Consider the following 24,038-nt stretch of genomic DNA (forward strand, 5'->3'; position numbering starts at 1 on the left):
ACCTTGACTAAAAAATGTTCTTCCTATTAGTTTCTTAGGCAGACAAAAAGTTAAAACCCTTACATTTTATTTGATATGCTCTTTCACCTTATTTATTCAGTCTAAATGTGTGCAGGAAGTACAGAGATAAAAGAAATGGTCTATACTTTGTGTGTATACTGTTAAACAAATATTGGTTAAGTACCAAATATTTTGTAAAATATACATAGCGTTCACTAAAGTGTAAGTTACAGTATACAGTAATCAATTAATTCCAAACTCCCCTGATATTAATTCAAAATTTTAAACATATTTCTCTAAATTATTTTTATTATAACATGTTTATCTGGGCGGTTGATTTTTTTGGTTTAAATATTTTTTTTAATTATTTGGCTATTTAGTGCAACAACAATTGTTGCCACAAAACCAGGAGGTAAAGAAGTTTTACCAACTTATCACCATTTTCATGAAGAACATTTTCAGAGTTCCAAAGTACAATTGTTCACCTCACAGCATCACACTATCCTCGTTTGTAGACCGTAACTTGAAAAAAAAGGTGAACATCCTTCAATATGTTTTGTTATTCAGTATAAAGTATTGCCTGTGCTTTAATTTAATGTATTTTTATCTTTATTTCGTTATCTTTCTATTTCTTTTTCATCTTTATCTCTCACTTTCTGTAATAGTCTCGCATAAACAATCCGTATGTACTTTTATTTTGAAAACCCATTCTCAAGCGCGAGACATGACGCCTCTCACGCCTCTTGCCAACAGCCATTTTGTGGGTCACGCCTACCGGAAACGGTGTCTGCACCTGCACCGACAGCAAAACCACAATCGCAGGAGGAGTCCCAGTCGAGACCGTCACGTTCATTCGACTCTATCCCTCTTTTCCCGGTTTTCGGTAGTTCTACCACAGGTTAACTGCCGTTTCGGGATTCATTGAGCCGGAGAGCTGTTTGTTGGAACGAGGGGCTTTCAGCGAGAGAGAGAGGGGGAAAGAGGGAGGAAGGGCAGGTCCCTCATCATCATCACTTTCACTCCCTTCATCATTTCCAATCATCATCATCACCAACGCGACGAGGCGTTTCCGCGATTGAAACACACCGGAGCGCTAAAGCAGCATCTACAACCGGACAGAAATGCAGCGCGTTGACTACACGCCGAGCCCGGACTCCGTTTGATGCAGGCCCGTTCGCGTTTTATTATTTATTTATTATTTATCTGGAAATTTCTTGACTTTGTCAGGAGAGCGAACGAGCAGTGCGGCCTAGCATCCGCTGCGTACGGCTGAATGAACGATGCGGACTTTAGCAGCTCTCTGATTTACCGCCGCGTTTCAACGGATGACCGTTTCACCGCGTCAAACAGCGTCTCTTCTCTTCGATCTGCGTATTTTTATGGGATTGACGGACAGTTGGTAGCACCGATAAAATGTGGAAGCCGAGGCGACTGATGCGGTTGTCCAACCGCTCCTTAATGGCCTTCATCTTTTTCTTCTCCATGTCCACGACTTGTCTCTACTTCATCTATGCGGCTCCTGGAATAGGTAAGTACAACGGCGTGAGTCATGTGGATGATTAGCAGTAATGTGATCAAAGGATTTAGTTACTGGTAATCGCGTTTCATTCATCGCTGCCTCCCACCATCCAAACGAGCGGAGCGCTAGTGACGCGGGCTGTTTCTCAAACCCCTTTCTGCTCACCTTCACGGGCAGCATTTTTGGGGACCGTAGGCGCATTCTTCTCTCAGGGTGATGCCCAGAAAAGCCCCGCACCATAAAGTGGTTTTACTACCATGGTTACTATGGTCTCTTTAAAATAATGACCGTTTAATGCTAATACCCACATTAAACTATACTATTGTAGTAAACTTAAGTTAATTGTAATGTACTGTTTTTATTGTATAATGTCTAGCGTATTTACTATCGTGCAGTATAGTAGTCTGTATTATGGGAAATGGAAAAACTGTCGTGATTACTTTCTTTAGTGTACTACAGACGACAGCATTATTTTGTGTGAGTGCATCTGGTCATTCATTTACTAAAAACATGGTTAATGAGCACATTAATACTTTTAATATCAGTTAATTGGTGACCCATTTACCATTTGGTATTATCACCGCTATACTTTTTATCCATGGAGGCTTTTGAATTATGGGCTGTTTATGTATAGCTCAGTTGACTCTTGTTTGAGCTACTGGAGGATGTATAAACTCCACAAAGTGGATTAGCTTTTTTTTTGCTGCGGGGAAATTATTTTCCATCGTTTCCAGTAACGCCATAGTAAGCAGTAAGCACAGGCATAAACATGGTTGCCACGCAAAAAAGACATTCTAATGGATTTAATGGTTTTAATGGACATTGTATTGGTTTTCATGGGAACTGTAATGGTCTCTGGGGGTCTCTCGGTGTGGTAGTTAATGTTGGGTTTTTACTGGTGAGATGTTGTCTGGGTAATGGGAACCATAAGAACCCCATTGAATCCCACTGGAAATCAATACAAATTCTAATGGTATCCATTACAAATACCACAATGAACCATCAGCTGTTAAAACCCTCAGAAAATCTCTTTATCTAGTGTGTTTTGGACTTCCAATAGGAATTAATGGCGTTACGTCGGTTCCATCCACTGGATAACATCTCACAAATAGACCTCAACATATTATCAGTACAGACCCACAGAGACTGATAATGGCAACAAATGTGGATCATAACCACTCTTTCCATTAAATGTAAGGCATTCCTGACTGTTGTGTCCTCAAAGCTATTAGAAGAAAGGCAGGTCTGGCTTCTTGGGAGTTGAGAGATCACAATGAGTGTATGTGGAGCAGGGTTCTGGTGAAAATCGGAGTGACATTAAACAGATCAGCTTCCTGTCGCTGGTTTGGTGTCTGCGCTTAAAGCTTTCCCTGGAAATCCAGGCAAACCTCCAACGCATGCCACTACACAGACAGACACAAAAAGCAAATCCTGTTTAATAGTTCCGACTGTTTGTCTAATAGGTTCCTAAGAAGGATCCTGTTTTTCCTCACTGTTTGTGACTGGTGTTCACTGTACTGTATCTAATGTATAAAGACTCGAGGCGATACGTTTCGACTCAAAGCCTGGAGATAAAAATTTTCCCTAATGTAATGCTTGCTGTCTGCATGTGTCTTCTAGATTCGTATCAGCGATGGGAATGTAATTGCTGTGGTTATGTTTTTTTGCAGATTCAGCATTTTGTATTCTTTACCAGATCAGCAACATTTAAAGAACAAATTTATATAAACGTGGATGTACGTATGTGCAGGCAATATTCTGTAGATCTAATACTAACAGGTGCATAAAATCAACCAAGCTGCCATATAATCTCCCTAAACAAACATTGACAGAAAAATTAGGCTCTTTTCTGTGCACAGAGTGAGGTCCATAAAGAAATTGTTTACTGAGCCAGGGCTCTAGACTAATGTTTTGCACTTTTGCGCCTAACTTTTTTTCTTCGGTGCACCAGCACAAAAGTTAGGTGCACCCAAATTTTCGACCGCATCGCATTTAACACCGCAGTTTTACAAGTTCACTTTTTTTAAATCGATGTCCATATAGGCAATATTGACTTGTAAATGATTAACTAACAATCTGGTCAACATAAAGTTCTTTATTTGAAGCACCATTCTTCAAGAAAGCAGGGAGTCTTTGGGGGCGGGGCACTGATAGATGAGTGAATGGTTGAAGGAGGGGAGATGAAAATGAGTGACAATGCGCCGCTTGCGCAATATAACATTTCTGCGCATTCAATTTATAATATGCAAAAATTATATATTGATCAGTTTGGCAGTCGCACCTGTGCGACCATTAAGAAAAACTTGTCGCACTGGCAGGAAAAATAGTCGCAAAATGTGACCATTTAGTCGCAGTCTAGCGTGTCAGAGCATTGGTTATGATTTTCGGACAGATCAGGCCTTAACTTAACATTCTTAACGAAAAAGTTGTCAATCGTTCTTTTCATCTTCTCTCATCATCCGCAGCTATATCCACTCTGTTTATCTGACGGGCCTAGGCTACTCACCTCTCTCTGTCTGACTGCAGCACAGCATTTTCACACGTACACACACATACAGGAATATCTGGACCACAGACAATCAGAGGGGGGGTCCGCCCTTCACTATCTCTGATTGGTGTAGACCACGATATGGGTCTAATGTGTCTGTTGTTGAACCACAGGGAGACTTTCGCGAAGAAAGCTTTTTTTCCATCGAACGGCTGGTCACACCGGTGCGACTTCAGATTTTTTTTAGTCGCAACATATTAGATCGCACGTAGAGCCCTGTGAGCCTTTGTAAACCTGGCTGCCCTATGCGATGTCCAGATGGATATTGAAAAGCAAGCAGGACGGTGTCACCCTCAGTGATGCTCTATCCCAGAAGAGTTGATGCTTTGCAGCGACAAAGGGTGGAGGACCTGTGTCTTAAGAATTTTCATAGTTTTGAAATTCAACGATGTGCACACATGGGTGTGGTGTTGAGGTGTTTACATACTTGGGGAAATGTTCATAATCGTATTTAAATGCTTGGCAAACTAATTTTTCTTAATGATGAATATCCACAAGCTAGTTAGTTATTGACGTGCAGTAACAAAGCAGGCAGAGTTGTATTATAGTTATTAGGAATACAATGTCTGTGTTTCCCTTTCCTCCTGTGGTTTGTTCTGTGATGTCTGTGGTTTGGTTTCATTTGCCTACTCGTGTTCCTTGTCTTGTGCGTGAAAGTAAAGCTAGACGAAACCACTTCCTTTCAGAACTACGGCAGGCATGCTACAGTAAAGAAACTATGTATCCGCGTTTTTTTATCATATCCAGACTCGTGCCGTAATTGATGTTTTGTTTTAAAACCGGGACCGGGGGAGTCGATCATTCATGCTTAAAATCGTCTCGTAGGTTCAGAGTGCGAAGATAAGGTCGGGATGGAAAACCAGGAATAGAAACCCAGTGACTGGCAAAATGCTTGACGTGTGACAAGCTTGACAAAACGCTTGACGTGTTTGTGGCTTGTTAGGACAAAAACTCTTAGATTTGCATAGAGATATTTTCTCACTGCACGCGTACACAAGACTGATGTTCCGAGGTGTGTCAACCATCTTATTTTCAAATAAACATCATTTTGATGTTCTGGAGTCTGTGGATCTGGAAATTCTTTACTCACAATGCTGCTTGTAAAAGGTTTGAAGAATAGATTCAGCATTTTGCCTTTAACCCCATTCATTTAAATAAACCAAATTAGGTCTTTAGTTTTACTATTCAAATTTCTGTTTTACATGTCAGCATTTTTTGTTTTTATGTCCCTGTTTTTCTTTTATTGTTTTCTGTAATTCTCAGCAGCTTTTTATGTCGGTGTTTCCTTTTTTTTATTTTTGAACTTTGCTTCCTAAATGTAATTCAGGAAATTCATTAAATCTCTCTCTCTCTCTCTCTCTCTCTCTCTCTCTCTCTCTCTCTCTCTCTCTCTCTCTCTCACTCTCTCTCTCTCTCTTTCGTCTCTCTCTCAGTCAACACATATTTCTTCATGGTACAGGCTCAGGGTATCATGTTACGAGACAATGTTCGAACCATCGGTCACATGATCAGGCTATACACCAATAAGAACAGTACTCTCAATGGTACAGGTAAGCATACATTTAATAAGTGTCAAACCAGAATGCGGTTTGAAGTCTGAACTCCATCACACTGTCATACATCTGTTCCCCATTTATAATATATGACTGCCTGTATGTGTCCTAACAGATTATCCAGATGGAAATAACTCTAGTGAATATATCGCTCAACCAACCACATACCTCCCTGAGAACTTCACCTATGCTCAAAACCTGCCCTGCCCCGAACGGTTACCTTCTATGAGTAAGTATGTTGCACAAGCCTGATTTTTCTCGGCCCTCTCATGTTTGAAAGCACAGCTATAGATGTGCGATAACCCTCCCAGATTGTGTCCTTTGAGCCTCAAGACTTAATGGCTGTGTTCCAAAAACTGCCTTGCGGTATATTGCCAAGATAATCAGCATTTTATCTTAAACGGAACTTCGTGGGGATCATTTGAAAGTCTGTACATAGGCAGCAAGTCTCTGCTCCATACAGTATACAAAAAGCATGTAGGAGACCTGACAGTTGATTTCAGTCAATGTCTTTTTAAGGGAAGTCATTCTAGTTGGCGGCCATGTTTGCAACGCCTCCGGGCAGCTAGCGCAGTCATATGAGACCAAGTCCTGTCTATTTGAATGAGGAAAATGATATATTTAAAACTGTTTAAGGTCAAAATAAAACCTGACATCAACTATACTTATATTCTTCCTTGAGCTCAAATTGTCAAAAAAGTGTAAAATAAAAACACTTTTTTTGTGCCCGGTTGGTTACGACAGCCTGTACAGAGCCCTGTTTCTCAGAGAATCATAGAGTGCTGCAAGATGATGTATTTCTGTGTACTACGATAATTGATATATTGCTTGGCAATTCTATAACGATACATCACGGCATCTGTAAATTTTTTGGGAAAAGGCATCAAAAAGTCATATGATGTATTTAACATGGGGGTGGGCGGAATGACCAAACATCTATTTCACGGAATGAGTAATTTTATTTCACGGTAACAATATATTTCACATTAATATTCTCCCATTAAAATTCTATATCTTATACCTAATTGTCTTAGATTGACTTAATTTATTTATTTGTTACAGTTCATTTGCATGCTCACCATAGTTATAATGTTATAAGCTAAATTAATAAATGTAATGTAAGCAAGTTATGAAATGTACTAAAGATATCAAATTAAGTTCTGATAATGAGATTTATTTCTTATTTATCTTCTGGCTATATCATATGTATACAGTGGGAAGATAGACAACAAGTAAAACAATGAAGTATGAATATATTCACAAACAATGAGAGTACAGTACATGACTGGTGTTATAACTGCTGTTCATGGGGTCTGTACTGTAGGTCTTCATCTTTCTTTACTCTCTATTAGATGCACATTTTTAATGTTGCGACTCTCTGTCTTTAGGTTTGTATATTGTCTTTGCACTATGAGTCTCTGGTGACTCCACATGCGTCTCCCAAAACGGGGGTTTGTGGCGCGTCACGTCAAAGCGTTATGGGCATCATCGCACATTTCAACGCAAGTTTCGCCCCGGCTCGCCTAAAGTTGAACTTTATTAAAACTATTAACAATTTTACAAAACAATCTGACTTCTGAAATACGTGAGAATTAACTTTTTAATATGCACGCGCAGATACTTGCACCCCTGCATGAGCACTGCGGGTGAGAGAGAAAGTGCCAGACTGGAGCGGATCGCGAAACTACAGACTGAAAGAAGGTCAAAAGACTATTTGATTTGTTACTTTGTTATGGGTGCATTAATTCACATGTTTTTTCATCATAACTCCCAGCTTGCAGAGCGCCGAGTTAACCACGCCTAATTATTTATATTCACTGCGCCCAAACTTTTGATTTAAAAGACGCTGGCCAATTGTTGTTGGTCTGCCATTACGCTCGTATTTCTTCTTCGCTGTGAATTACAGTTTCCGTTCATCTGACCATTCGGAATCTGGGAGCGCCACAAAAGAAATCTGGGGGTATAGCTGCCCCGGTAAGCGCAGTGTAGGTATGGATTTAGTATGTGGACAAAATCGATACCTGGTGCCAGAGTATCGATAACGTCTCGTGGGGCAAAATATCGCGATAAATCACCATATCGGTTTTTTGTCCCCCAGAACTGTTTGCTTTCCTACAATCTTCAAAATATATTATTTTGTTTTCAACAGAACAAAGAAATCTATGAAGCAAATTTTCCTACTATGGTAGTCAGTGGTGGCCAATTCTTTTAAATATCTTTCTCTGTGTTCATCAGAACAAAGACATTTATATAGATATGGAAAACTTGAGAGTGAGTAAATGATAACAGAATTTTCATTTTTGGGTGAACTGTCTCAGGGATGTAATCAGACATAATCAGGTATGTTAGGTATCATAAACCTTAGTTAATCATCAAGCTTGTTTTTGCGATCTTTTAAAGTCTATGGTTTTATGACTTGTTCAAGGAAACTAACTTCTGAGTTGGGGACGCGACAATCACGAAACACAGCCAATCAGAACAGTTTTTCCCTGTCCACGCAGCCTCGCACGCTGCAGCTGAAGAGTGCACAAAGAGAGATGCGTCCTGTTCTCATGGCTTCAGTGATGCCTCCCTGAACGCTACGCTATTATTTTAGAATCTAAACGTATGTAATCAAACGTATATAGCTTGTCCTCATTCATGTTTGGCGATTAATATTCATGAGGTGCAGAACTTACATCGAATTAGACCGTTGTGTGGGCGGAGCTGTCAGCCGCGACGTCGCATAAATAGAAACGGCCATTGCTCGTCGCGCAGCGCTGTCGCGGCTGGTTAGGTGCTGCGTGTCGTTTTTTATTGGTAGGATCTATTGACAGAAATGCAATTGAATATACATAACTGTCTTCAGAGGTAGTGCTGGGCGGTATGACCAAAAAATTTCTACTGATTGAGAGAGGAAATAGTGCTGTTGATTGACTTAAAATGCCCTTTCATACCGTCATGGTGACAGTGACAGTATCCCCTATTATAAGTTTAGACTTCTTTAACAACTGAATAGCATGCGAAGGTAACTTGCATACATAATATTTAAGCAAATAAATAGAGAACTGGGCTCGAAATTAACTTTTTTCCTAGGAAGCACTGGTGCTCCCAACTTCAAGAGTTAGGAGCATCCACCCAAAAATTAATAGCTGAATAGTTGAAAACAAAATAGTAACAATTTACCATTAAAACATGCATGTGATGTCTGTTGTGTTTTACAGTCACAATGGGTTCATGATTTACTGAAATCATATGTTTTAATCATAAAACAAAGGCTTAAATTAGATATGTGAGAGGAAAGCGATCGCGCTGTCAATCCTCCTTACTGACCCTTATTTCTCATCAAAGCATATAGAGAAACAGTTCAAACTAAAAACACATCATAGTATATGCTTATATTGAGCAGATATGAGGGGAACACGAGCGTTTTTTGAAAATGTTTGTTCGTGAGTATATTTAATATAACGTAATGCGAACTTGCAATTGTTACACTTGTGCTGCTGTTCAGCCGTGAGGTGCGTGCTCCCATTGCGACGGGAAAGAAATATGTAACGTCACCGCTCATGCGCGAGACGCACGCAAACATCCAAACGCCTCCGTTTAGCGCATGTTTATACAGAAAAATTATGATAAAGTAGTGCCGCGGCATAGAAAGACTCATTCTGTGTGAATGGCCGGTCACAGTGCAACCGTGAAAAGGGACCCCACTGAAACAGTGTCGCGCTGCGCCGCGTTCCGCACGTTGTTTAATTGACATACACCGGTAATGCGGTATATTAAAAATTCATATCATAACAAAAATACACACCGGTATTCTATATGAACCGGTATATCGCCCAGCACTATTCAGAGGTGAATAAAGACCTTACATAATGAAGTGTTATGGTTTTATTATCTTAGAATGACAATGAGCTATTTCTATCTAGATAAAAGTACTTAAATTTAAATAATGGTAAAATTCAATACTTGAATTTGAAAATGTTTATAATCTAGTAACAATAAAATACAAAAAAATGTCAAATGCAAATGGTTTGTTTTAGGAGCATTATTCATTTCAGAACTGAGCTAATGTAGTGACTCAAGATTAAAAAATCTCTTTTCTCAGTGTTAAGGTGTTAAAAGACTTTATTTTGACTAATCTTCTCAAGCTTCTCATGCTATGCATTTCTCAAGTGGTGGCTGTTCAGTTACAGATGTGTTTTAAGCTAAAATAAATTTAAACTTTGTTTATTTTCTCAGTTTTGCTTGTTGATTTGTTTTGTTCATGCTATCGCTTTTTCTCACAGAGGGTCAGATGGAAGTCAACATGATGGAGGTTCCTATGGAGGAGATCGAACAGAGGCTTCGACATCTAGACATTCAGTTTGGAGGCCACTGGAAGCCCAAAGACTGCAAACCACGCTGGAAGGTATGTCACCGTGGGGCTTTATATTTTTACGTCGTCACTGATGGGAAAACAAGACTTATTTTCTCATACTTGGTTTGCGGTGCGCAAACCACATGCGCTTTTTGTAGTGTTGTGACTGGAAATGCATTCGTTTTGTTTTTGTTTTTGGAGGGCAGACATTTCCTGCAATTCAGTTAGGAAATACTTTTTAGACCGTATTGTTCGTCTGTTTTTTTTACATTACAGTAGTGTCAAAAAAGCAATGTCCTCTCTGTTTGAAATTGTTTTATTTGATTATTATTTAATTTTAACTTATGTTTTATTATTTTATATGATATATTGATTTTATTTGCATTATTATATGTGTATTATACGGCCGTGAAAGGATTAATTGCATCCAGAATAAAAGTTTTTGTTTACATAACATACTGTATGTCTGTGTACTGTGCATATTAATTATGTATTTATAAAAACATACACAAACATGCATACGTTTAAAAAAATATATATAAAAATTAATAAACGGTTATATATAAATTAAATTATTGGTAAATATACATAAATATTTCCTAAATATGTATGTGTTTATAAATACAAAATTAATATGCACAGAACATGTATATATTATGTGAGCACAAACTTTTATTCTGGATGCGATTAATCATTTGACAGCCCTAGTATTTTATTATTATTATTATTATATGTTTCTACTATTTTAAGTATTTTATTTTCTAATACGTTTTATTAACCAGTCAAAATGAATGCATGACATTCTGAAATGTTACACCAAAGATGGCACAGGGTGTTCTTCTGTATGTTCATTCAAGATCAATGTAACGTTTTGTAAGCTTTTTCCCTTTCCCTTTTTAGGTGGCCATATTAATCCCCTTCAGGAATCGCCACGAGCATCTTCCCATTCTCTTTCAGCACCTCGCTCCCATGCTTCAACGCCAACGCTTGCAGTTCGCCTTCTATGTCATTGAACAGGTGCGCACGTAGAGATGTGTAGTGACGCTGTACTGACATCTGCTGGTGTACATGAGCATTGCTTGCTTGTTTTTCTCATTAACAAGGCAAACATAGTCAAAAACATTGTCAACATACATATTAAAATAGTTTTTAAACAGCATGATGTTTGGATTGTGAAATGAGGAAGTTGATTTGATTGGTTATTTTCCCCCTCCTCCTTGGCCTTTACATCAGCAAAGAAAGTTGGACGATTAAATATTGAAGTATACTTTGTTTTCAGACGGGTACCCAGCCGTTTAACCGTGCCATGCTGTTTAACGTGGGCTTCAAAGAGGCTATGAAAGACCTGGACTGGGACTGTGTTGTGTTTCACGATGTCGATCACATCCCAGAAAACGACCGTAACTATTATGGCTGTGGTCAGATGCCTCGACATTTCGCCGCAAAGCTTGATAAATATATGTACATGTAAGCATTCAAAAAGCATTTCTTCAAGTCTGTTCCTTTAATATTTCTGCATTACTTTTCACTCTATTTTTTTCTTCTTTTGTTTTTTGTCATAATCACATTCTTCTGATAGCTCGGCTCATGATGTTATAAATCACAACTGCAGCTAAGTGTATATGTTAAACAGCTGAAGGCTTGTGTTTTGAGCAGTTATAGAGTTATTGAGTACAAGGTGTACTGTGATGTTTAGATGTGACTGTTGTGATTTCATTGATCACCAGTAGAACCTTTTAGATCTGAAATGATACATCCAGTGTGGTCGTAGCTGTTTATGTGTGGAATGTGTAAGATCTTGTTCAGTAGACTCGAGACTTTACAATGAAATTATGTTTTAAACCTGCGTCAACAAACATAATGCTTTATTGGTTTGTGTTAATTTTGTGCTTGAATTGCATTAAGTAATTAATTAATACTTTTAATTAATTAAATTATTATTTAATTAATACTTATTTGTTTAATAGTGACAGACCTATTCAATTATTATTAATTTACATACAAAAGAGTCAGTCAAATCTTGAAATTAAACCTTGAATTTTCTGATACTGTCGTAATCCTAGTCATGTATTTTATGGAACCGTGAGCTCAGTGTATGGTTACACCCCTAGTCACGTTAGTGAGTCATGTCAACTAACAACAATGACTTGAGTCATTTCTGAGAAGTTACTGGAAAAACCAGATGCATGTATGTGTGAGAGGGTCAACTGAGCATGTGTACACCTGCCTGGGACATATGCAAATATTTGGGGATAAACTTTGCCTCAAGAGGTCACATACTCCGGGTATGGGTCACCATACCTGACAAATAGGTCGCTTTCACTTTTTTTAAAAAATACAGTGCTAAATTTTAGACGCATCTTAAAAAGTTGGTCCCTTTGAAAGGGTGATGTATCTTCTCCACATACTCTGGGTGAAATGAAAATGTTTGGTTGATTTGACGGGAAATTACAAGGAAGTAAAATTGTACTGTGCTTCCTCATTCCCGTCTGAAGTGATGTCATACTTTTAAAGGCTTGTTCTTGTTGCCTATTTCTTTCATTCATGATGGTAATGGTTCTGTTTTTTTACCCTTCTCATTTTGTTTGTTTTAATTGATTTACAGTTGACTAGTATTGGACTTGTATACTAAGTATGTGTGTTTGCTTTTAGCCTTCCTTACAATGAGTTCTTCGGTGGAGTAAGTGGACTTACTGTCGAACAATTCCGTAAGATCAATGGCTTTCCCAATGCATTCTGGGGATGGGGGGGAGAGGACGATGACCTCTGGAACAGGTTAGTTTAACTAATTGTATCTACATAAACTTAAAAGCAATGCATAGCTGTCTAGTTTGTTTGCAGAACTACTAGACTTTTCAGTGTGATGACTTGCGGACATACGGCTAAAAGTTTATAACTTATCCTGTGTGTGATCACAGTATTTATAATGTTGTCGTAAGCATAGATGTCTAACAGAAACGTTTGTGTTTGTTGTCCCCAGGGTTCATTACGCAGGTTTCAATGTGACCAGGCCGGAGGGAGATCTTGGCAAGTACAAATCTATAGCTCATCACCACAGAGGAGAAGTCCAGTTCCTTGGAAGGTTAGTGAACACACAAGTATACATTGTTATATAAAATTGTATATATCACAATATTCCAAAACGTTTGGTTGGTAATGATATATTTCGCAAAGTATATATTTTTTAAAGAATAGTCATTTATAAAAATAAATACCTCTCACCTAAAACAATGTTCAGATGAAACATAGGCCTGACACATTTGGAAATGCATTTCTTCAATGTTTTTGAAAGCAAATATAATTTTTTTATCAAAAATAGATTTGATAGACCTCATATAGTTGACACAATTTTTATGAAAATAGAAGCTGTCAAGGCGTTGAAAAAAAAAAGGGTGTCTGCATTTTTTTGTGAGAGATGTATGTAGCAAGCATTGTTATGAGGGTAAGGGCATTTTTTTGAAGATTGTTTTTCTTTCTGAAATGTAACAAGTCATTAAAGGGATAAAAGTGTGTTAAAGGGATAGTTCACCCAAAAATGAAAATTCTGTCATCATTTACTCATCCTCTTGTCATTACAGACCTGTATGACTGACTTCTGCAGAACACAAAAGAAGATATTTTGAAGAATGTTGGTAACCGAACAACGGCAGTATCCATTGACTTGCATTGGTTTTGTGTCTTTACAATATAAATGAATGGGTTCCACCGCTGTTTAGTTACCAACATTCTTCAAAATATCTTCTTTTGTGTTGTGCAGAGGAAAAAAGCCATACAGGTTTGAAATGACAAGAGGGTGATTAAATGATGACAGAATTTTCATTTTTTTAACTGGAAAAATAATTTTAATTACAAATTCTTGTAATTGATTGCAAGCTCTAATAAATGATAACTAAATATTATTTTTATCTGCTCAGCAGTGTTTTTAATTAAACATTTAGTTACACTAAAAATTATACATTTAGTTCTCCAACAAGTTTTACGTTTCAGGTTATGGCTGTGGCCATCCATGGCAAACTGGGGACCCTTTTGGCGATTAGATTTTAACGCTAAATATAACTGCGCCGTATTTATGCAGTAATTTAATATGGCTGGAGGTAATTCACTCAATGCGATTGCTTGTCCCTTCAGTGGCACAACAAACGTTTGTAGAAAATCTTGGCAGTGTCACTAATGCCTCGTGCATGGCCTACTGCGTGACTAAAATTCCTCTACTTTGATGTTTTCAGTCTGCGACTTGAAATATTATGAAAGCAGGGCTTAAAGTTTTCCGGCACCGTGCCAGATCTCCGGCTTGCGGCGTTTGACTGCGGAAAAAAAGATTTAAAAGCATCTTGATATCAGTTCGAGTGATGTGTCGTTCATGAACGATTCGGTCTTTTTGAACAAATCTTTAACATGACTCGGGAGTAACGAGTGTCTCAGTGAGTGATTCGTTCATTTTGTGTTGACCGCGCATGTGCAACATTGTACCAGAAACAGTAATGATAAGTTCGTCTCTCGAGTCATCGGGTCCGAGTCCTTTCGTTATTTTATACCGGAAAGAGAAATGATTAGTTCGTCTCGAGTCATCGGGTTCGAGCCCTTTCGTTCATCAAATGGTAGCTCCGCAGGCAAACCTGCAGCGTGTACAGGAGTCTTCAAGTCCGAGTCTTTAACATTACGTGACCGCTTCCTGGATCATCAGTCAAATGCATGATGTATGTGTTATATGTTGTATTATAGGAAGAAATATTATAAAATGATCAAAAGATATGTGCAAATAAACATCTTCTCTAAAACGTACTGTTCTGTTCTTTTTTCTGTCAGTATATTAATAAATGTTTCTTGTGGATTTCTGCATGTGTTTTTAATTGATCTTAACTAACTATTTTGCATAAGAACTGTGCTGGCAAAATATAAATATAAGCAACACTAGTAAAGTCAGTGTTTATGGTCTAATGCATATATTACACAAGTGATCTCTTATTAAATAATTGCACATTTAAATGATTTCAGTAGCCTATTATTATATACTTTGCTAACTGCATGAGACTTTTTAGTAAAAAAACAACAACCTGTAAACCTTATTGCATACCTGAGCGACCCAAAATTGTTAATGAATTATAAATACATATCTTTACAGAAATGCATCAAAAGCAAGAGTTAAAAACTGCATGAATATTTGTAAGGGAAGTCAGGAAATAAGTTATTTTTGTATGTAATGCATTAAACACGCATCTGTCATATCACGTGACAAAAGAACGAACGACTCAAACCCGAAGACTCGGGAGATGAACTAGTCATTTCTGTTTCCGGCACAGTCTGCATAGACTGGCCTATGGGGTTGTCACGTGACAAAAGAACGAACGACTCGGACCCGTGGACTCGGTAGGTGAACTAATCATTTATGTTTTCTGTAAATGCAGCCTATATGGGAAAAATAACGAAGGACTCGGGCATGAAACCTCTAGAGTTGAGCTATAATCCTTCTTGTTTCTTTTGTTCAGATTTCAGAGCGTATATGGCTGTCAGGAAAAATGTAATTACTGTTTCTCATAACTTGTCCCTAACTACAATACAAGTTATTTTTATTATATATCTGATCAAAACTAGCATAAATAAATGTTATGGGGTAATTTGGCTATTAACATGCAACATTAATTTGGGGGGGGGCAGCTTTTAAGTCCATTACAAATATGACATGTACAAATTGGAGATTGTGACATAAAGATCGATAACGTTGTGTTGTTTCGGCAAATCATCTAACAAGTCCTCCGCTTCCACTTCTGCTCGTCATGCGCGCGCTAACTGCGATCGAGATATCAAGGATCGATTTCTAAAGCGTCTAAATAGTTTTCAAACTTTTTCACAGTTTATTGCATGGGATTACTTTTGTGTCAATAAAAATGAAAGCAAACTTAAAAAAAAAAAAACATTGAAAAATATACAATGAGAAAGAAAAAAAAAACTTTGCTTTTTTGAGGGCTCATTTATGCTAACCTGCTTTGACCAACTGTGATCTCATTACTATGTGTTGGGGATGTGACTTGTGCCATCTCATCACCAATAATACCTATGAAACTAATAATTTTAAGTTCCAAAATGACAAAAAAATATATATAAACGTAGTGTACACAGCTTGATCTGACTGATTTATCAATCAGAAGGATTTGGTTGATCTGTTTTACCAGTCCAATAAAGGACTTGAGAATTTGATCACAGACAGCTACTGTAAGTCTAAATATAAATGTTTTTCTTTATCTAAAAAGATCAGTTTGGAATAATTTGAGAGTAAATGACAAAACAGATTTTTGGGTGAACTGTTCCTTTAAGATTCGCGAGGTGAAAAACATATTTTCACTACATCTGTTCGATCTTTACCTCTGACCTATTTCAACTTAACCTGACCCAACGTTGTATTCACATGTTGGTGCGTAACCTAGAGTGGATTGACCTACGTGTGACAAAAGCATATTTACATCAATAAGTGTATTGATCTTTGCATATTGCAAGTTATCTCGAGGTCTTGCTTGAACCGTTCTAACCCAAGTTCACCTTGCTCTCCCCTCAGGTACAAGTTGCTGAGGTACTCCAAAGAGAGACAACATCTGGACGGCTTGAACAATCTGCAATACTCACCGAAGATCTCTCTGAGTAGCATTTATAAGAACATCACCGTGAATCTGAATCCCGAACTCGCCCCCATATCAGACTACTGACAGGCTCCGCCCACCCCATTGTGACCTCGCGAATGGGTGGAGTTAAACGTGATGTATCTATGCCAAATGCCCTTAATCACAGGATAGGGAAAGGGCAAATGCCTGTCTAATGCACAGTTAATTGGGTGATGCGTGCCTGTGTGAATACTGGATCATATCTGTGGGTGGGTGGGAGGGTGTGTGTGGCGTGGCGTGACTGCGTTTGATAAATTGCATGTTCCTGTGTCCATGCTGGCTTTAGGGAATCAGATCACATTTAAAAAAACTGAGGGGAGTGCCAGCATCAACAAATCCGATGTTTACTGCAAAGCCTTAATTGAATTTTATAGGCTCTCAAACTCTGTCGAATCCAGTCCTTTGTGCTAACATTAGACAGCTTGGTCTTACATTACAGCAGCACTCTTGACGCCAATAGAAATGTTGTCATGTTATGTGAAACGTTTTTATGTCTTTTTTTTTAAGAGAAAACATAATTTAGAGGGAGTCTGTGCAGTTTAAATGGATGCATTTTAAATCTGTCCTTCAATAACTTTAGTTACGTTTTGTTCGCATATCAGTTCACTTAGGTGGTGTTTTCCCCCCTAAATGCCGTTGCTATACAGAAGGCTGTGAAGTGCATGCCCAGAGTCCCTGTGTAAATATCTGGCCTTTGAAGTGATGCTTAAGCTTTGTCACTTAAAAGAAAACGCCTGTGATTCCAGTGGAAACACTTCTTTTTTGGCAGCTATTTGTTGTTTTGTTAATTTTATTATAATTTTATATCGAAATGTGTGGGGCACATTTGACTGATGGACTAAAACTATATCTGAGCGATGACTGTAGAATGCAGAAGTAATGGAAAACGACATACAGATGATATTACCTGCTGCATGCCTTAATTTATTTTTTGTTACATAATGATTTGTCTTCATTTTTATTTTTTGTCACATTGAATGTTTGTTTGTTGCTTTTGTTGATGACATGATCATTCTCCCGTCTCAACTACTCCATGGTTGCACAGGAAGCAGAGGTAGAACCGAAAAGTCGGAGCGGTGTTTATGAGGTCGCAGAAAGGCCCGGCGTCCGGTCGTGTTTCGCAGCTGCTAAAGCCAAAACGCTTTCGACGGGGTTTGGCGTGTGTCTCAACCTGTGTGTTTGCGTGTGTTTAGCTCCTGAACTACTGGTTGCACTCTGGTAGGGACCGCGAGTAGGGCCAAAATGAGAGAGCGATGTTGTCGTCGCTCTTGAATGGCATCTGAAGTACACTTGGGCCATGACGACTTTATGCTGTTAAAGTTTTGAGCATCACAAGCTGTTGGACAACGGTCTTTTCGTTAGTACGTTTGCCTTTGTAGATAATTTTAAGGTTTGCAGTTGTTAACGCGTACCGTTGCTTTCATATTTTGTGTATTTTAAGTTATCAAATATGTCCTAATACTGCTGTTTTTTACCCTCTCGTATCGTGTGTGTGTGTGTGTGTGTGTGTGTGTGTGTTTGTGCGTGTGTGTGTCGACTCGGAATTACACAACTGCAGCGAGATTACGTCAGCATCATGGTTTATGACACAAAAAAGTCTTGAAGTTGAAATACTCTAAACATTATTTCTCGAGTCGTTTATTCCATCTTGGCTACAAAAATCCGTTTGACCAACCGGAAAGATGATTCAGGAAAGAACAGATGGGGAACGAGAGGTTAGACTTAGATGGAGGTTACTAGTGCCAAAGTCTGCTTTTCTTTCCCTTTGTACAGTAAAATGTAGCTCCGTAAGACATCAAACCAAGTCTATTTAACCACATTCAAAGTGTGCAAACTGAGGTTGTCATGTATGTTGTTGGGAGTATACGTCATATTTGCAGTCTGTGTGAGAATAGCTCTATGTAAAATGTCAACTGTTATTCTATAACATAAAGTACGGACGAGAGAGAGTTTGGCGGCAAAGTTGGGATGTTGACGTACTGTACTTTCGGTTTACGCCCCACGTGGAAGCAATGGCTGAGATGTATACACTTACGTGTGTTTAATGCGGAAAGGGTGTAGACTTACCTCAACGAGAGGAAATAGACTTGTGTACACGAGCACTAGTTTCCAGTGGCTGAAATAAACAATATCATTCCACCAGCACAGTGCACGGTTTTATTTTTCTTCTTACATGCACCGGGCAGTAATAAAGTAGCTTATGCCGCAATCTTTCAGGCGTGGAAAGAAAGTTTTTGAGGTGACGCTTACACACGTTGTTCTTAAATGATCATGAAACTGAGGTGGGTTGCAATATATGAAGATTGAATGTCACTTTGATTCTTCAGATCACATTCCCCCGATCGGAAGAATTTCCGCATCATAAGCGCATCGGTGAGACTGCTCCGCATGATTGTTCGTTTGATTCGGTGGTTAGTCGTATGTTTCGAGGAAGCTGTTTAGTGCTGTCATCTGTATGCTGGTTTAGATTCGTCTCATCTCCAGCTTCACCCCAAACCCACCCTGTCCTCATAATTGCCCCTCTTCATCCTCCGCTGTGTCTTTTAAATATATCCAGAAACAATAGATAGAGAATTTTAAAAGATGATTTATTCACCATTACAAATCTGTAATGTAGAGTGTTAAATTTTTGCAGTATTCATATTTGTGCCTTGAGTTTTTTTTTTTTTTAAGTTTCACTTCCACCTTGAGATGTGCAGTGGGGTGCTTGTGGACGGTATTTAGGAAAATAAAATTGGGTGCACATTTTATGTTTTCTTTTTTTATTTGAATCTGGAACAACGTCCAAGTCTAAACATCTGAAAAAATATGCTAGTCATTCATTTGAAAACATGAGGACCTTTTTATTTGTGTTTCTCTGTTGTGGAGGGTCCACGTTAAAGGGAAACTTCACCCAAAAACGAAAATTCTGTCATCATTTACTCACCTTCGAGTTGTTCCAAATCTGTATACATTTCTTTGTTCTGTAGAACGCAGAGAAAGATATTTGGAAGAATGCTTATAACCAGACAGATTTTGCCCCCCCATTGACTACCGTAGTAGGAAAAAATACAATGGTAGTCAAAAGTGCCCCAGAACTGTTTGCTGTCCTACATTCTTCAAAATGTCGTGTTTTGTGTTCAACAGAACAAAAAAAAGATGAAGTAATTTTTCCTACTATGGGGGGCAAAATCGGAATTTTTCCAGATATCTTTCTCTGCGTTCATCAGAACAAAGACATTTATACAGATTTGGAACAACTCGAAGGTGAGTAAATGATGACAGCATTTACATTTCTGGGCTAAGTATCGCTTTAACACCGATGTGAGAAGCAGAATGTCTGAAAATCCCAGCTGCTTTGTCTAACATGTACAATTCCTGGTTCCAGATTTTATTTTTATTTTATTCTTGTTGTACCGGTCTGTTCACTGCATTACGCTCTGTAATGATAATTAAAAGACTTTATAGTTGACAACTTATTCAGAGTCGGATGTCTTTCATCAGTGTGGTTGGAGTGAGTGTTGTGTTGTTTGTCTGTTCAGTTTGTGAAGCTGTTGTGTGTTTTCACTCATGTGCTTTGAACACCACGGCTGTTGTAGTGTATGAGAAGGGGCTCAGGAGAAGAGCTAGAGTGTAATGACGATGACCCTCCGAATGAGCCTCGAATACCACCTGCAAACACAAAAGCCACTGAGAAGCACATCTGGTAGACAAAAGTATATTTTACATTCAATGGGTCCAAGAGAATGGGTCCACATTTACAAATATGTAAAAACAAATATGTAAACACAATGTCAAAATAGCTCAGTGCCTCATTGTAAAACTTGTCTATTCACATAGACAGACAAGGTGGGTGCTTCTTATCTAAAACTGGTATGTTTACTTTACATCTATACAAAACAAGATTATAGGATGTAGGTTCTTAAATATTTACTTCCCCACAGTTAATATAGATCTTGGTTCACATCCAAAACAGTCATTCTGGTTTAAATTTACATAGTTTTGCCAAAAGAGTATTTGCCCAGCTAACAGGAAACGTTATTTAAAATGTTCTTGGAGTAGCGTTAAAATAGCATTTTATCAACATTATATGTCATTGCTTAATGTTGTAAAAACATTAGACTTACAGTATTAGTGAAACATTTAGTAATGATTTCATATTGTTTTGGGGACGTTAGGAAACGAACCCTACAATAAGATCTTCCAAACAGGTACTATAAAATTGTGCTGCAAGCAATTGTATATTTATGATAATAATAATAATACTAATGAATGATCTGTTCTTTTATCAGATTGAATAAAATAAAGTACCTCGTTTTATCGGAAAGAAAAAAGATTTCCTGGTACCTAGAAATAACAAAAGTCCCAACAATTTATTGCTCAATATAGGAGTGTAATTACAATCATTGTCACTTACATCAGCAATTTCATGGAAAGGTGTGAGACCTTCAGCCTTCCAGTAAGTTTTAGTATCAAACTCCACCCGATACACACCAGGAGTGAATTCCTGCTCTGTTATCAAATCGTGCACCTCACCCGACGCATCCACTTTCCTGTGTGAGAGGTAAAGCTAATGAATGATAATCACAGGGATTGGAAAGTGATGGCTATGTGAAGGTGTGAATATGATCATTTTGACCTTTCTGAGGTCACATTGATTTTTTTTATTAAACAAGAACTAAAAAATAAAACCATCTGGCCCAAATAAAATCAAGGAGACATATTGTTAAAACAATAACCAATTTTCTTGGAATTCATTCTAAAGATACACATTCTTTACCTATTTTGGTAGTCTTTAGGGATGACTATTCTTCTACAATCAGGCAGTAGTTACTGAAGTAAAGAGATATTATGAAAAATAATCTGGGCGCGAATGGGGGGATCTGGGACCCCCGATAAGGCATAAGGAACCCCCTATAAGAGGTAAAAATTGATTTGGGGGTCATATAGATATTTTTTAATAATAATTACAAATGTAAAGATTGTGCAGATAAATTGTGGTAAATACTGTAAATTAAATATTTACCATAAATCTATTATGTGTTTTTTAGGCGACTTTCATGTCTCTTTAAAGAGTAAATATTTTGTGTTTTTAAGGTCCTACTTTGGTTTATGAAGTGTCCAACAAGTTTACGTGCATACAAGGTGTATAAACACTTTCATTTTCGTAATAATAGGCAGTTATTATTACCTTACTTCTTGACTGACTGATGGAACTGATTCGTTTGACGTTCATCTGTTTAATCCCCTCTTTTCTGTCAGCCTATACTTTGATCTGATTGGTCAGATGGTCTAGTCTGCTGTGATTGGTCACCGCATACAGCCTCGCAAATGGAACGTAGGCAGGAATTGCACCGAGTGACACAAATCGGACAAGGAACTGAAATTAGAACGACAGATAACTCGTTCGCGTAATTCAGAGTCGACTCCTTTTTTCCCAAGCCAATAACTTTTTTATTCATTCACTTTTGGCTTTACAACTTGGCAGACTGCTTACATTCACACACAGCAACATAACACACTGCATGAAATGTGATTAAGGACATTGTAATAGTTACTCTTTAAAAATGTAAGTGCTAGATATTGTTTACTGCATGTTAAGCGCCTTTCTAAAGGTAACTTGGGCAAAAAAAATAATGCTAAGAAATGCACACATGGACTCAGAAATAGAAGGTTTTCCACTCATTTTTGGGGAGTCATTTTTTTAAGTTTAAGAGTTTTGGTTCAGCCTAAAAAAATGAAAAACCTCATGGACGGAACCTCCAAAAGACATGATTCAATTTGATCGCTGAAAAGAATTGTCTACATACTGTATAAAGGAGCATGAAGGCTAATGTGATCTTACCCGCTGGCAATTTTTTCCCATGTCCCACCTTGACCCCGGCGATACACATCCAGAACTACATTTCCAGCGGGAGTGCCTTTCAGGGCATCCAGGATCTTCACCGTCAGAGGACAGTGAGCATCTGAACCACCATGAAAACCCTGGGACACAGGTCAAAGCAGTTCACTATCAGTGATTTCAATGAGCTTGCCATTAATGGGTGAAAGTAGTATCAGCTCTGCTGGGAAGTGTTTGGGGTCTGTAACCGACTGGACTGTGTATAAGTTTGTTTTCCAGGTATAGATAAAGTTTACTGCAGCACTTTGTAGTATGGTACAGTGTAGATAACCTTACAACCTATGTGTTAGTTTGCTCAATAACAGATAGTACCTCATCTCACCCTGGATGAGGTCATCTAAGGGGATAATTTATCTGTTTTCATACACATTTTGCTGTTGTAAAATGCTAAATGATTCATAAACAAAAAGTGTTGCTTATTGGCTTGTTTTCTCGTTTTCTCAGCTCTTTACAAAGCTACCCAAGTGATAAGTGTTATGTGTCTGGTCACTACATTCAGTGATGTCGGTAAGGTAGAAGAGACACAACATTATATTTTTAAGTGCATAAAAATGACTTTGGTGGGTAAATAAAAGAGTTACAAGTTGTCTGGTAACTTGGGAATGTGTAACATGATTCTTATCAAAGATTCAGACAAACTGTTTAGTGAAGAAATAATGACTTCAACTTTTCATTGAAAATATATTGATGACATGTTCATTACATTAAGCGACCAGTCAAACACAAGCGAAACAAAATCACGATTTTTATGCACAGTGTCATGGTGTAAACCTTCACCTGTTATAAAAATGCCGAGAAAAATAGTTAAAAACGATTTTCTTAAAGGGATAGTTTACCCAAAAAGGAAAATTCTGTCATGAATTACTCACTCTCTCGGACACAGAGAAAGATAATTGGAAGAATGCTTGTAACCAAACAGTTTTTGGACCCCAGTGACTACCATAGGACAAGTTACAAGGGTAGTCAAAAGTGCCCCAGAACTGTTTGTTTTTCCTACTATGGTAGTCGATGGGTCCCAAGAACTGTTTGGTTATAAGCATTCTTGCAAATATATTTCTCTTTGTTCATCAGAACAAAGAAATTGGTACAGATTTAGAACAACTCGTGAGAAAATGATGACAGAATTTTTTATTTTGGGGGGAACTTTGGGTGAACGCTTTAATTCATCCACCATGGGCTGATCTGACAAGGTAATTTGGGAAACTATAAAAGATAAATACAACCTTATCCCTCACATCAATACTGTACAGCACAAGGTATAGAATCTAATTCTTTACATACATTGCTATCGGTTAACAGACATTTTTGTAGAAATGAATATTGCAAGAATTGTACAATCCCTAACTGGAAATCTACAGGGGGCAGATAGTTTTTATTTACCTTTTCACTTTTATATTATCAATGCATTTCAAACAAGCAGATAGACAGCAATGAATATATAACTGAACTTACCACTGGAGCCGATCTACAGAAGGCTAACAGAGATGCCAGAAACACACAAATCACCACTTTAGCCATGTTAGACCAAGACTGCAGGAGATAACA

General features: G+C 38.0%; 2 protein-coding genes across 2 annotated transcripts; one reads left to right on the forward strand and one right to left on the reverse strand.

Moving 5' to 3' along the window:
• Positions 1 to 635: 635 nt before the first annotated feature.
• b4galt6 (UDP-Gal:betaGlcNAc beta 1,4- galactosyltransferase, polypeptide 6) lies at positions 636 to 16,828 on the forward strand. Its single transcript, XM_057343844.1, has 9 exons — positions 636 to 1,528; positions 5,501 to 5,617; positions 5,736 to 5,849; positions 9,889 to 10,010; positions 10,860 to 10,976; positions 11,239 to 11,426; positions 12,612 to 12,734; positions 12,940 to 13,041; positions 16,510 to 16,828. The coding sequence occupies exons 1-9, from the start codon at positions 1,414 to 1,416 to the stop codon at positions 16,655 to 16,657; spliced, it is 1,146 nt and encodes a 381-aa protein (XP_057199827.1). The 5' UTR covers positions 636 to 1,413; the 3' UTR covers positions 16,658 to 16,828.
• Positions 16,823 to 24,038, reverse strand: ttr (transthyretin (prealbumin, amyloidosis type I)). Its single transcript, XM_057343845.1, has 4 exons — positions 23,946 to 24,038; positions 22,437 to 22,576; positions 21,009 to 21,144; positions 16,823 to 20,263 (listed from the first exon to the last, which is right to left on the reverse strand). Exons 1-4 carry the CDS (start codon positions 24,009 to 24,011, stop codon positions 20,156 to 20,158), a joined length of 450 nt encoding a protein of 149 aa, XP_057199828.1. The 5' UTR covers positions 24,012 to 24,038; the 3' UTR covers positions 16,823 to 20,155.

The sequence above is a fragment of the Triplophysa rosa genome, linkage group LG10 (assembly GCF_024868665.1).
Source record: "Triplophysa rosa linkage group LG10, Trosa_1v2, whole genome shotgun sequence".
Classification (NCBI taxonomy): domain Eukaryota; kingdom Metazoa; phylum Chordata; class Actinopteri; order Cypriniformes; family Nemacheilidae; genus Triplophysa; species Triplophysa rosa.

Coding starts and splice junctions, on each gene's coding strand:
- b4galt6 (XM_057343844.1), top strand. CDS start 1,414: ATGTGGAAGCCGAGGCGACTGATGCGGTTGTCCAACCGCTCCTTAATG. Junction 5,850..9,888: donor CGAACGGTTACCTTCTATGA/GTAAGTATGTTG, acceptor TTTTTCTCACAG/AGGGTCAGATGGAAGTCAAC. Junction 13,042..16,509: donor GAAGTCCAGTTCCTTGGAAG/GTTAGTGAACAC, acceptor CTCTCCCCTCAG/GTACAAGTTGCTGAGGTACT.
- ttr (XM_057343845.1), bottom strand. CDS start 24,011: ATGGCTAAAGTGGTGATTTGTGTGTTTCTGGCATCTCTGTTAGCCTTC. Junction 22,577..23,945: donor TCTGTAGATCGGCTCCAGTG/GTAAGTTCAGTT, acceptor CCTGTGTCCCAG/GGTTTTCATGGTGGTTCAGA. Junction 20,264..21,008: donor CTTTCCATGAAATTGCTGAT/GTAAGTGACAAT, acceptor TTGTGTTTGCAG/GTGGTATTCGAGGCTCATTC.